Here is a 12,412-nt window from a genome sequence, read left to right as displayed (position 1 = left end):
GGGCCATTGTGTTGAATTGCATCAGATTGTACATGTGTAATGACTCAGTGTCATTCAGCAGTCAGTGCTCCTGTGCCCTGGACCATGTCGGATTGCGGGAAGGCATGTGATGAAAATGTTTCACAGAATAATGACAGGAAACCCATTCTCGTGGGGAGCGACTGGGAAGAAATTCCAGTGAAACAGGTTTGAATGGAGGTCAAAAACTTTCCGCATACATGATAAATCACTACTGAAACTTAAAACATCTATTTGAATGATTTTCTTTATTAATCTTACCAAAATATATGTATCAATGATACAAACTCACACTTTGTTTTTCTTTTGTGAATATAACTTAGCAGAGAAAAACCTAATATAAACAACATGGATGTATGCTTTTACACATTCACTGCACTTAATGATGGTAGAAAAAAATCTGCTTAAAACTCTCAAATGACAGAACAGGTACATTCCCAAAGTGCCATGCTTGGTGAGGGTGAGGGGTTCAGGGGGGTAAAAAAAGTTGAACATAAAAGGTATAATAATACATAACACAACAGTCATTGGACGCATAATGTCCTTTATGGGAAAACATTGCCTAAGAGCTCCCTTTTGGCCTGTGAAGAGTACCATCATGCATTTTAACAAAATACCTCTTCTGCTTTGCACACACAAATTTATCATTTGGTTTGGTTGCACCAGCTTTTCTTAAAGGGATAGTTCAGATTCTTTGAAGTGGGGTTGTATGGGGTACTTAGAGAGTGTTTTACACACAGTAGATGTCAGTTGGCACTGCCCCAGTTTGGAGAAGCAGGCTGGAGTCTGACATGGAAGCTAAGTAATGTACTGCTGTGGATGGAGTCAGCAACAAAACATATTTTAGCCACCTAAAAATAGTCCTTGTCACCTGTCAGTGGTTTTAATGTTTTGGCTGATTGGTGTATCTCAGTGTAAAGGCTTGATTGTGGGGTGCAACCTGTTTTACTTTAGTGATCTCCCCTTAGTAAACACTTGCTTTATAAGAAGGCCAAGTCTGAACTTATGAAGAGCTGGTGCAACCATCTCCTGAATCCTAGTGTCTTTGTACCAACCTATTGCTCCTACTACATTTTTAATGTTGTCTTTGCTTAAGGTGCTAGTCTCAAAAGAACATCCTCTCTGTGTTGAAGACCCTCAGCCTGGTCATGAAGTTGAAATAGACAAAGGCCAGGCAGACCAGCAGGTTCTTCATCAGATAGAGGAGGGGTGTGACAAAGCCAAAGAAGGCAATGAGGCCAACGCGCACAAAAAAGAAGGGAAAGTCCTGCACGGCCACACCTAGTGAGGACAGCAGGGGGCTGTGGGGCATGACCACCACACGCAGGCAAGACAGGTAGCTGAAGATGTAGATGGGGAACACCCAGCCTGAGTAGTAGACAAGGGGATGTCCTGCCACCCTCACCATCTCCACTGTATCCATCCAGAACATAAAGCTGTCCACAAAAACATCCGCCCGGGCGTCGCTGGCACACAGGAACCTCAGTGGACCCGTGTAGGCGTACGGAGATATGCGATAGGCTGTGGTGCTCGCTGAACGTGAGCTCAACCCAGAGATACTAAAGGGTCTCCCAGTATTACCTGGTATCCCCGGGACTGTCCCGTTGGTTTCTGGCCGAGCCCCTGCTCCGTTCTGGTTCCTGTCATTGAGCTGGTTTGCTCCCGGCTGCATGGGAGTAGGCCCAGCTTGCCCGGGCACAGCTGGCCCCTGCACAGCTGGAGCAATAGGTGTTACTGGTGTTACCTGTTCCACGTGTGTGAGGACAGTGGAAGGGATGTCAGCGTCTCTCTCCATGTCATTAGCTGGGGAGAGAAAAGTAAAGGTTATGTAGAATATGTAATTATGTAATGTTGATGTTCATGTGTGGTTGTGTTTTGAAAATTAACCAAACATGACCATAATAAAAATAGTCAGCATGATTTTATTTTGAATATTGTTTGGCTAAAGTTGTGGAAAAAAAATATGGTGAGAAATCAGTATAAGAGTCATTTAAACTCCGGCTGCATACGTAAATAGGAATGTTCATCGCAAACGTTTTGACCGTCACTGCCCACGTACTTCCATGTGTCATTTATGTTGATATAGATACATACACTAGAGGGCAGAGTCAAAAGTTTCTGATAGCAAAAAAAATAAAATAAAAAAGTGTGAGTGACTGTGAGGCCATTAAATACATTGCAGAATGTGGGCAGAGAATTATTTTCATTACACACTGTTTTATTGCTATTCAATTGCCAAGCTTTGAACCCTGTTTATACAGCGATGACATTTTTCTGTAGGGCCAACGTGAAAGTTAGCATTGCCCTGGTTCCCTCGTTAAAAAGCCTTTGGGATTTTTCTATTGAATTTTGGATTATTGCTGAAAAACAGTCTTAATTTTGTAGACAAAAACTAGGACGAAAATTTTTCTATGTTCCATTTTTGTTGACAAGACAAGACATGACAAAAATGGGACATTAAAAACCGAGAAGACCAGTGCTTGCAATTATCTTCAAATGCTACATGAGTTACAGGCTGGCAAACTCCAGTAAAAAGTCTGCACCAGAACTCACACCAGAGCAGCGTCAGCTGTTGGTGCGAGGTATGAGCTGTAATCCAGCAGTAAATAATTAGCCCTGTGTGTCTGACTGTGGATGGTGGACGTGTTAAATGGATTTGTGGAGTTCCTTAGTAGCAACACAGGGGTCCACTCAGATTTGGAGTGTCTTGGGAGGGTTTAAGATTTGATTTCTGTTTGACAGGCAAGTAAGAGGCTTAGTTATCTGTAAGTGTAGCTGTGTTGTAAGAAAACAGTCTGAATTTGCAGTACATTTTTCTCTACAAGAAATTAAAGTTAACTTTAATCACCAACTCTGTGAGAGGACACATGTTTGAACCTTCAGACTAACATGTTGCAGATTAAGAAAGAATTCAGGCTTTAATTAAGTTATTTTTCTGCTTCTTAACAGGGAGATCAATAAAGTCAGAGTTTACAGTGAACCTGGGTACAATCCTAGTTGTCTCAGAGTAGTTATTTGTGGTGTCAGAGTTTTGAAAGCATAAATATGGAAATGTTGAGCTTTTCAAGTGATGATCAGTAAATGTGTGCTCATAAATCACACCTTAAACCTGTCAAAACTGCTGGGGAAATGACAGTTTGTAAGTGTGCAGAAATTATTTGCAGTTGTACAAAAAAGTTAGTTTAAATATATTAAAAAAAAACAAAAAAAAACATAATGACTAATAGTTGACTGAAATTACATGAATTTCATTAACTTAAACATTTTGAATTATTGTTGACTTACACTAATAAGTATTTTCATCTCAAGACTAAGACTAAATCTAAAATAGCTGTCAAAATTAACACTGCTGAAAATACGCTGTGTGGCAAACAAACGTTTATAATACTTACATGTTTTGTTCAGCAAGATAATTTTCATAAATGAACACCACTTTAATAAGTGTTGTTGCCTAAAAGCAAACAGAATCAGTAGAAGTAAAAATCTAACTTTATGCTATAAACAAACTACACCATGGTGGCATGAATTTAACGCCGCCAAAACAAGGCTGTAAAGCCGTGTTTGGCATGATGACGTTGTATAGTCTCATTTAGTGAGTGGTATTCACTGACGTATTTTATGTCATAGAACAAAACGTGAAAGTCTCTTAAGCTTGTGTTAACCACAGACCTTATTTAGGGCACCCAACCAAAAACCCATTCAATGAACCCACTGACTTCAAGACGAGGGAATTGGGATTGGCAAAATGCTAAGTAGTTTTCAGGGTTTGAGGACTCATTCCTGGGGCGCTCTATGTTTCTGTCAGCTACTGCATTAACAAACATTCCAAAGGGAATTACACTTTGAACCCATTTTAAACATAGATGTACGAATAACTAGATACTGGACCCCAAGATGGGACCTATTGAATCCAAAAGAGTTGCTCAACTGGTGCATATGCCAAAAAACGTTTCTAGCTTCCAGGTCTACTTCCATGGTATGCAGCCCACTTAATATGTGCAACAGTGTGACACACGTTGGCCCCGCCATGACTTTGCTTTGGGATGACATCACAGATTTTTAAATTGTTTTTCTTGGCTCAAAGAAAGTTGTACAAATACAAAATCTTCATGGATCAAAAATTCATAGTAGAAAGAGTCATAGTTGACCATGTCTCTTTTATAGTGGTTGTCAATTTGTAAAATGCTTTTTGGGCCTCAGAGGATTTTTTTTTTTGCTGCAATACTGCAGGTGGCCACTGGGAAAAATTAGAGGGAGGGCTGAGCTGCTTTTCCTGGATGAGTGCAGAGCTTTGAAGCCAATTTTCATAGTGGCCAAACAGTGGTACTGCAATTTCTGGGGTCTGTCATGTGATGCCATTGGGCCCTAAAAGACTTTTACCCAATGTATGGGAAAGAGATGTCTATAAATCCGTGGAGATGTTTTTAAGCATCACAACCCCTCGTGAAATGACTCGCTCCACTACCAAGATCCATTTGGTCCGATTGGTCCACCATTCAAGTCAGCTGAGCACCAAACAGCAGCTGTTAGTCTCTAGTGCACCTGCCCTATGAGTCCGATGATGTGGAAGCAGCGCCAATCATCTGGGTAATTTCATACCACAGAAACAGAGCTTTTTTTGGCTTTATGTTCCACTGAGCAACCTTCATAGAAATAAACAGGGCCTGGCCGCCAATGCTGTATCCAGGTCTCTTAATACATCCATGGCCTATGGTTGTATCTCTTTTGAACTGGGCTCCTCTGCCCTCAGATCAAAAGTGGTATTGTTCTGTTTTGTCAATATCTGTAAACTTTCAAAAAACGTACATCAATACAAACGGAATGAATGCAGAGTATGGAAATAAGGCTCCCTCCATGGGTGCAGATCTGATGACAAGTTTGGGGGGGACACAATCAGTTGTCATTTTTTTTTTAATTGCACACGTGCAAATCATGCCCACAGAGCGCTTGAGATTGCCAGCATATTTCACGATTTCATAGAGGCTCATCACCATCACCAAGTCATTCAAAAAGCACTACAAAGAGAATCATATGCTTACCTTTACTGTTTATTTCTCTTTAACAGCCAGTAGTACATGGAACCAGCCATCACCCTCCTTTTCACTGCTTTGCTGTTAGTTAATGCTACTTCTAGTTTCAGGGTCTCAGGCATGTTATGTCCACTCACGTTCTCATCTCTCACCTCTCACGGATTCCCATTTCTCCTCATCATCTTCCCTTTCTCCCAGTATATAGGACTACTGTATACATTTGTTCAATTTCAATCATTTAAGCTATTTAGAATTGGGGGGGACAATTTGTGTTTTTCAGAATTTGGGGGGGGGGACATGTCCCCCCCATCCCCCCCGGGATCTGCACCCATGGCTCCCTCTGTGTCTGTATAGGTATCTAACAATGAGCATAAATGAGCCATTATCGAGAAACAACATGCTACCACCAGATCTTGTGATCATAGTGATGCAACCATGAATCTGCGGTGTAGCTGGAGCCAAAACTTCACTCAGTGTCTCCCTTTAGAAAAACATTGCTGGAGTTTTGTCAGTTCAGCACTGTGTTACAAGAAGTTGCTATCAAATGTTCTGCTCATTTCCTCAGCTGCACCTATATCTTTCAACTGCAGGCACAGGGCCAGAGAAAAGAAGTCCAAATTGTTCTGGATAAATTATATAAAGACCTGTTTGCTGTATTTGTTGCCTCCAAGCTCCTGTAATGTAAAGCCGGGCTGGTATCACTATAGAAGTTGGCTGGGGAAAGTTCAGGATCTAAAGCACTCGGTGAGTGATTTGTGTGATGTGTTCAGAGAGCAGCGCTCACCCTGGCCGGTCAGTCTGCAGTGGCGTATCCTCTCCACAACGTCAATACAGATGAGAGAGAAGAGGACTAGTGATACAGGGAGCTCCGTGAACGTGTCGTGTTTCATGTTGTTGTTTATCTGAACCTGGGCAAAGAACCACAAAATTAGCTGAACATACTTAAACATTTCATGTCATTAATCAGTTCCAATCAATATAGAACCCATCAATTCACCTCAACAATAAGGGACCTTTGCATCAAGCATTTACATCATCATGTCTGACCTCCTACAGCTCTGGGTTTGTGGGCTAAATCACTTGCTCTGGGTTTGTGGGCTAAATCACTTGCTCTGGGTTTGTGGGCTAAATCACTTGCAGTGCTGGTATTTTCCTGAGTCAGGACTTCATACCAACAGGACACAGAACAAAGCAGATAAGCTGGTCATCTTAGCACAATTTACGGCCCTCATGTAAAAGACACCAGATAAGCAGGGGCCAAAAGGTCAGCTTGGGCTCTAGAAAGGGCCACATAAAACAGCAAATAGGACCTGGACTGCAGCCAGTGAGGAAGTGAAAATGTGCCTCATGGACAGATGATTTGACAAGGGCAGCCTGGACAGGAAGAGGAACCAAGCTGCTTATCAGTAGCTCCTTATCCATATTCATCCCCTGAGAACCAAAAGGGTCCTCACAAATCATCACCTTAATTCCACTCATAGATGCTTCACACTGTGACACCACTCACCCACAACATTTTATTTACATTTGGTCTCAAATGTAAAGTTGTAGTGAGTATTTTTTAAAGGAGCAGTGTGTAGGTTTCATAGGATGAAGTGGCATCTAGCTGGGAGGATTGCAGATTGCAACCAGCTGAAACTTCTCCCATGTATCAAGTGTGAAGTCCCGCTTAGGATTTCGTCAGTGTTCATTGTTCAGGAGGTTTTTACCAGGAGCCAAATTATTCACATGGGGTCTCTTCCTCTCCAAATAAACAAACCAGATGATTAAAACTAGGGAGGTACCTAATGACTAATTTCCCTGGCGTTTAAATGGATTTTTAAACTTAGACTAGTCAGTTAATCTAAAAGTGAGAAACATTGCGTATATTATAAGTCATTTAAAATAATAAATCACATTTTCAATAACCAAATTTTAAACGCCACTGAAATGTGCAGTTCCTTGCACATTATCCTACAAATCATGACAACAACTCACTATATAAAAGTTAACAAACATCAATTGAAAATTAGATACTTTAGTAAAATAAATCCTATGAAAAACTGTCTGATTATCAAAACGGCATTTTCATCATGTGAACGCAATTGAGTAAACAAAATAGAATTTTATTCAGTGTTTCTCTGGTGCCGGTCAGGTCACACAGATAGGCCACTAGCTGAGCACTTAGTAATGTGTGCTCACCATTTTCTGATTACTTAAGTTCCAGAAGTCTGGGAGGTTAACAAGGAGCCAAATTACCTGGAGAGGTCTCATCCTCTCTGGAACAAACAGGCTGGGGGATTTAAACCGGTAAAAACACTGAACAAAGCAGTTTCACATTAAAAAATAAGTGTTTTTCCAACACTGGCCATTGCGTAGGGACTGCTAACAACAGTGGCCTATGCAATTACCCTAAGACTCTATCTACAGCCAGTGTTTGGTTTGTTCGTTCTGGGCTACTATAGAAACATGCAGGGTTCCTACACATTTGGAATTTCAAAATTCCATACTTTTCCATACCCTAATTTCCAGACTTCTGTGGGGTTTTTTTTTTTCCAGAGAATATGCGACATCTGAGTAAATATATCAGTGTATCATATTTCACATCATATTTAATTATTCTTAATAGGCGATTGTAGCCAAGTACCATAATGGCATGCAAATAAAAACTCAGGTAAGTTCAACGTCTGGGCTGAGGCAAAAAGTTTGGGACTCTGGGTGCAAGCGATGCAGTAACGAGACGTCAGTGTTTTTTCCTTTCATGTGGCTTAGAATCGCCTTCTCCCCCGTGTTGGCGATGTCAAGCGATTTCACACAAAGCTTGCATCTAGCTCTGTGTGTGAATTGGGAATCCTTGGCCAACCAGTATTTATATACGGTATTGTCAAGCCATCCATCCAAAAACTTGCATCTACACATTGTGAACCATGTGAAACTTGTCTTCTTGTCGAAGGTGCAGTGTTGGAGTGAAACTTGATACCTGGGGGGCTGGAGGAGGGTCATGGGGCAGCGGACTGGACATACCACTTGTCAATCAGGTAAAAGGGGTGGTATGTTTTGTGAGACGTTTGCTCTCACACAAACTGTGCTTGGCCCGGCATAAAACACGATCCGGATTGATTAAATTATTTTTGGAAATACCTAATTTTCTATTTTAGAAAACAGTATTTTAGAACAGTGGTAATAGTCTTATAATAGTTTATTTTTCATTTTCCATACTTTTTAATACCTGGAAACTGATCAAATTTATTCCCATACTTTTCCATACTTTCCATACTTGCGTAGGAACCCTGAACATGGCAGTGCAACCAACCCAGTCTCACTGCAAAGTTGTCGAAATCCAGTGCTTGGGCAGTGAGTTGTGGCATCAGACACTAACGAAAAAAGCCGTCCTTTAACGTCGGCATGATAAATAGCTGGTCGCTGTTATAGTTAAACGACGCTCTGCAGCGTCGGGGAAAGGCGACGGGACAAGAACGAAAGTTAAGGTGGTGAAAGTCCGAGTAGGGCGGATGGATCCAAAAAACCCAGACTTTCACCCAGGGGGGTGGTGTTCTGTAAGATTATAACCTGGTCTTTTTTCTAAACCCAACCACGTGCTTTTGTTGCCTCGTGTGTTAGTTGTTGGAGGAAAAAAATGTCAATTTGCGTTGTTGTACTGCCGTAGTGCTTTTATTTTGAAAGAGACTGTATGTGAACAGTAAATTTCGTGTGAAAACTTTAGTGTATTTTGAAAGAAGACAATGCATGTAACAGCCAGAACTTGACATGGCGTTCCAGAACGTCAACAACGAACGCACTCAGGGTACCTTTAACATCGTATCTGGACGTGGAAAGTCCATGACCAAACACTGGAACGTGATGAGCTCGGAGTGAGAATGTGTTGGTGCAACATGGACAAGGACCTGCTACCTATGTAGATATAAATGGCTCATTCTAAGGTGACGAAAACACAACAATTCTTATTTTCAGGTGATTATACACTAAAGACAACGTACTTATTATATTCTATTTCTGCTAATATATCCCTCTAAATCCTAGGGGGGGCTGACTCTTGTTACAAATATTGCAGCATTAGGATCAAAGTTTACGAACAGGGTACAGATGTAATAAAAGAAATGAAACAAACACTCCACAACATGTTGTACCTCAGAGCTGGCGATGAGAAAGGCAAAGCAGGGTAACGTGGACAGGATCACATATACGAGGGCCACAGGCCTCCTGATACAAAGACAGAGGAAGGGAAAGAATTAAGGAAGGAAGACAAAGGCAGTTGCAGGACTTGCTAACTCATGGTATTCACCAGCCGAATGCAGTCCAAACCAGTCACAGACAAACCAGCTGATCAGGTGTCAGTCAGTGCTGCACTGCTGTCCACACACAGAGCTGAGAACCTCTGAGGCCCCTGACATCAGGACAATAGCAAGAGAAACTCACCACTTCTTCCTCCCAATGAGAAACTTCTTCTTCATAAACACCATGTACTTCATGGGTACCCAGACCAGCAGGGCGGTGGAGGTGACATAGGCAATGGAGGAGGCCACGATCAACCAGTAGGCCGTGCTGCTGTCTCCGGGAGGCTGCGTCGACGTTTTGACCTTCGCTACGATGACGGCGAACCTCTGCATGACGATGAAGAGTGGCACGCACAGGCCTGCAAACTGCAGCACCTCGCACAGGGCGAACTTCAGCGTCCTCCCCGAGCCCATGCTGTGGAGCTCGATAAAAGAAAAAGACGGGAGGGAGACGGGGGCTGTTGTCGCAGTGAGGCGACCCCTGTCCCTCTGAGGGCTGGTCAGGCCTCGGACCAGTGCATTGTCTGCCTCCACTAGCATTTTCCACACACCACAGCCCTGGCTCTCTGCTCACCCAACTGCTTACACTGCACTAGGCATTGTGTACCTTGGTGTGACGGTGATGTGACTGGCCCTTTGCTCTCTTTATATACACAGGATACAAACAAAGGTTGTCTAACCTTGCACCCTGAAGGATGTGTGTGTATAACAGGCATCTTACTGGGATGATCAAGTCTTGAAAATGATACTTCAGTCAATGCTTTTGAAGCTAAAACTCTGTCTTATTAATCAGCTTCACACAGATGACCTACATTGATCTGAGCATCTAAAACGTGTAGCTTAGGATTAGTTATATCCTATATCCAAACACAAGTGGACTTGATAACACCCACAGTCTAACCAACATCCAAGGACTAGTGGCTGAAAAGAGGAGGCACATGATGCCACAGCAAACTAGAGGCACTTTTCATATTTATACACTGCCATCTAGTGGTAAAATATGATAACTGGACAATATCAGACACTGCACAATGAAATATTGGAAGTACATCAAAGATTTAAAACAAGCTTCAACAAATTTTCAAGACTTGTTTCTTGTGTCTTGATAATGCAAATTCAAGCTAATAATGAAGTGAACATGTGCTGTTCACTTGTGGCAGGTTGAAAAGCAGTATGAAAGAATCATCCAATAAATTTTGCAAGGAAAGTAGTCACTTATCCATTTATTGAGAATATTAGACATGATCTGAAGTATATACAAAATAAATTACAGAGGGGGGTAAATATTTTGAGTTTGAATCACTGGCTTACATTACATGGAAGCTATTGAAAAAAACAAGACATAATAGATAATGCACTAAAATCCAGTATAAAGATGTGTGTTCTGTGTGCCTACTGTATTAATATTTAGTATTGAATTTGAGTCACTGGGTCACATCAAATAGAAGCATTTGAAAAAAAAACAACAACATAAATTCCATTTAAAAAAAATTATATAAGATAGAAGCACTAAATTCCAATAAGAAGTGGTGTGTGCTGTGCATCCATTGAGGTAGTACTTACTGGTACTCTGTTTGGGTCATTGGCTCACATTACATGTAAGCTACTGAAATTAAATAAATAAATACATTTTCCATACAATATAACAATATTCCACAGCTGGTGGGTACCAGAATGTTTAAGATTATCTATGGGCCAATTACAACAGTACTTGGCAAACAGCCAATCAGATTGCAGCAGGGTAACAGGTAATCAGTTGCACACAGTGTGAGTGTGGAGATAGTGTCCTTTAAGTCAAACACAATTAAAACATAATTTTAAAACAATTCAGTTACACTTTATAATAAAAAGTACAGATCACACATGAATTAATGCTTAACTAGTGCATGAGTTAAGGAAATATCATGACTTTAGCATTAACAATTGATATAGTCACTATGCCCTAATGTGTTTAGTTCAAACATTATAGACCATTAATCAAGGAATGTTGGTTCAAAGTTACGCCATACATAATTGACATGTGATTAAATTAGGTAACACTTCATAATAATGGTACAAATAATATACTTCCATTAATGTATGAGTAATAATAGGCCTAATCTAATTATATAACAGTCACAGGGGCATTTTTCTGCACTGAGTACATTTTTGAGAAGTTATATTTCCTCTATTAGCCTACATAGTGTTGGGTAAAATATGATTTTCAATGCAGGACACTTACTTGTAAAAGAGTATTTCTACAATGTGGCATTGCTAAGAGACTGTTTGTTACTTGTGGGAGAGGAAGGGGCAGCGCAAAAAAGGGAGGTATGTCAAATATTTTTTTTAGCACTGGGTGGAGAGACTTATACTTTTTATTTGGCTTAGGGAGGGGCATACAACTTTAAATGGCTGTATTTTGTATTTATTTCACGGACATTTTTTTTTCTTCTTAAAAAACATGCCTTCTAAACTGCAGACATTTTTTAATAAACATGGCCAAAATTATACCATTCATCATAGCCAGAAACTGTAAAAACAGAAATTATTGTTGGATTTGAGTTCCAAATCACATACTTCTTCTTTTTACTTGTAGTAGGTACTACAGCTGCTCTAAAAAGAATGTACTGTTGCATGCAGTATGCACACATTTGGGACATACCACTGTCTCATGACATTACACTTTGAACTATGACCCTCTTGCTTTTATATCAGTCACTAACCCAGAGAGCTTTGCTGTTGTTACTTTGCAATGTGTGTAGTTTAGCTTTAAAGTTATAACTGCATAGATTGTAGATTCTAACATATATTTGTGACAGTGAAATTACATCTGCAGTTTTCTGTCAGCTGTTTTTATACTTATGTCCTTTTGTTGTTTATAATATCTATGATTATTTTGTTTACCTTAATAAATATTCCTATTATTACTGTACTACTGGTCATCAGTAACTTGAATGCGCTGTCATCCATCATTGTGACTTCTGACAGCTGTCAAACAGCTGTCACTGAGTTGTAAAGCCGTCATGTGTTTGCAGCTCAGTAATGTGACGTATTGTCCACTGTGCAAAGGATTGTGGGTCAGAATAGCCAAAAAAGCATGCTGACTTACAT

At 40.6% G+C, this 12,412-nt stretch overlaps 1 protein-coding gene across 1 annotated transcript; it reads right to left on the bottom strand.

The window, feature by feature from the left end:
* Window positions 1-157: 157 nt before the first annotated feature.
* LOC117264891 (transmembrane protein 236) lies at window positions 158-11,804 on the bottom strand. Its single transcript, XM_033639197.2, has 4 exons — window positions 9,465-11,804; window positions 9,176-9,248; window positions 5,833-5,956; window positions 158-1,821 (listed from the first exon to the last, which is right to left on the bottom strand). The coding sequence occupies exons 1-4, from the start codon at window positions 9,860-9,862 to the stop codon at window positions 1,124-1,126; spliced, it is 1,293 nt and encodes a 430-aa protein (XP_033495088.2). The 5' UTR covers window positions 9,863-11,804; the 3' UTR covers window positions 158-1,123.
* Window positions 11,805-12,412: the final 608 nt, after the last annotated feature.

This window comes from Epinephelus lanceolatus, chromosome 20, assembly GCF_041903045.1.
Source record: "Epinephelus lanceolatus isolate andai-2023 chromosome 20, ASM4190304v1, whole genome shotgun sequence".
NCBI classification, from domain to species: domain Eukaryota; kingdom Metazoa; phylum Chordata; class Actinopteri; order Perciformes; family Serranidae; genus Epinephelus; species Epinephelus lanceolatus.
Note: the sequence above shows the minus strand (reverse complement) of the source record. Positions and strands in the feature narration are given on the sequence as shown.

Coding starts and splice junctions, on each gene's coding strand:
- LOC117264891 (XM_033639197.2), bottom strand. CDS start 9,862: ATGCTAGTGGAGGCAGACAATGCACTGGTCCGAGGCCTGACCAGCCCT. Junction 9,249..9,464: donor CTCATTGGGAGGAAGAAGTG/GTGAGTTTCTCT, acceptor TCTTTGTATCAG/GAGGCCTGTGGCCCTCGTAT. Junction 5,957..9,175: donor TTCTCATCGCCAGCTCTGAG/GTACAACATGTT, acceptor TTCTTTGCCCAG/GTTCAGATAAACAACAACAT.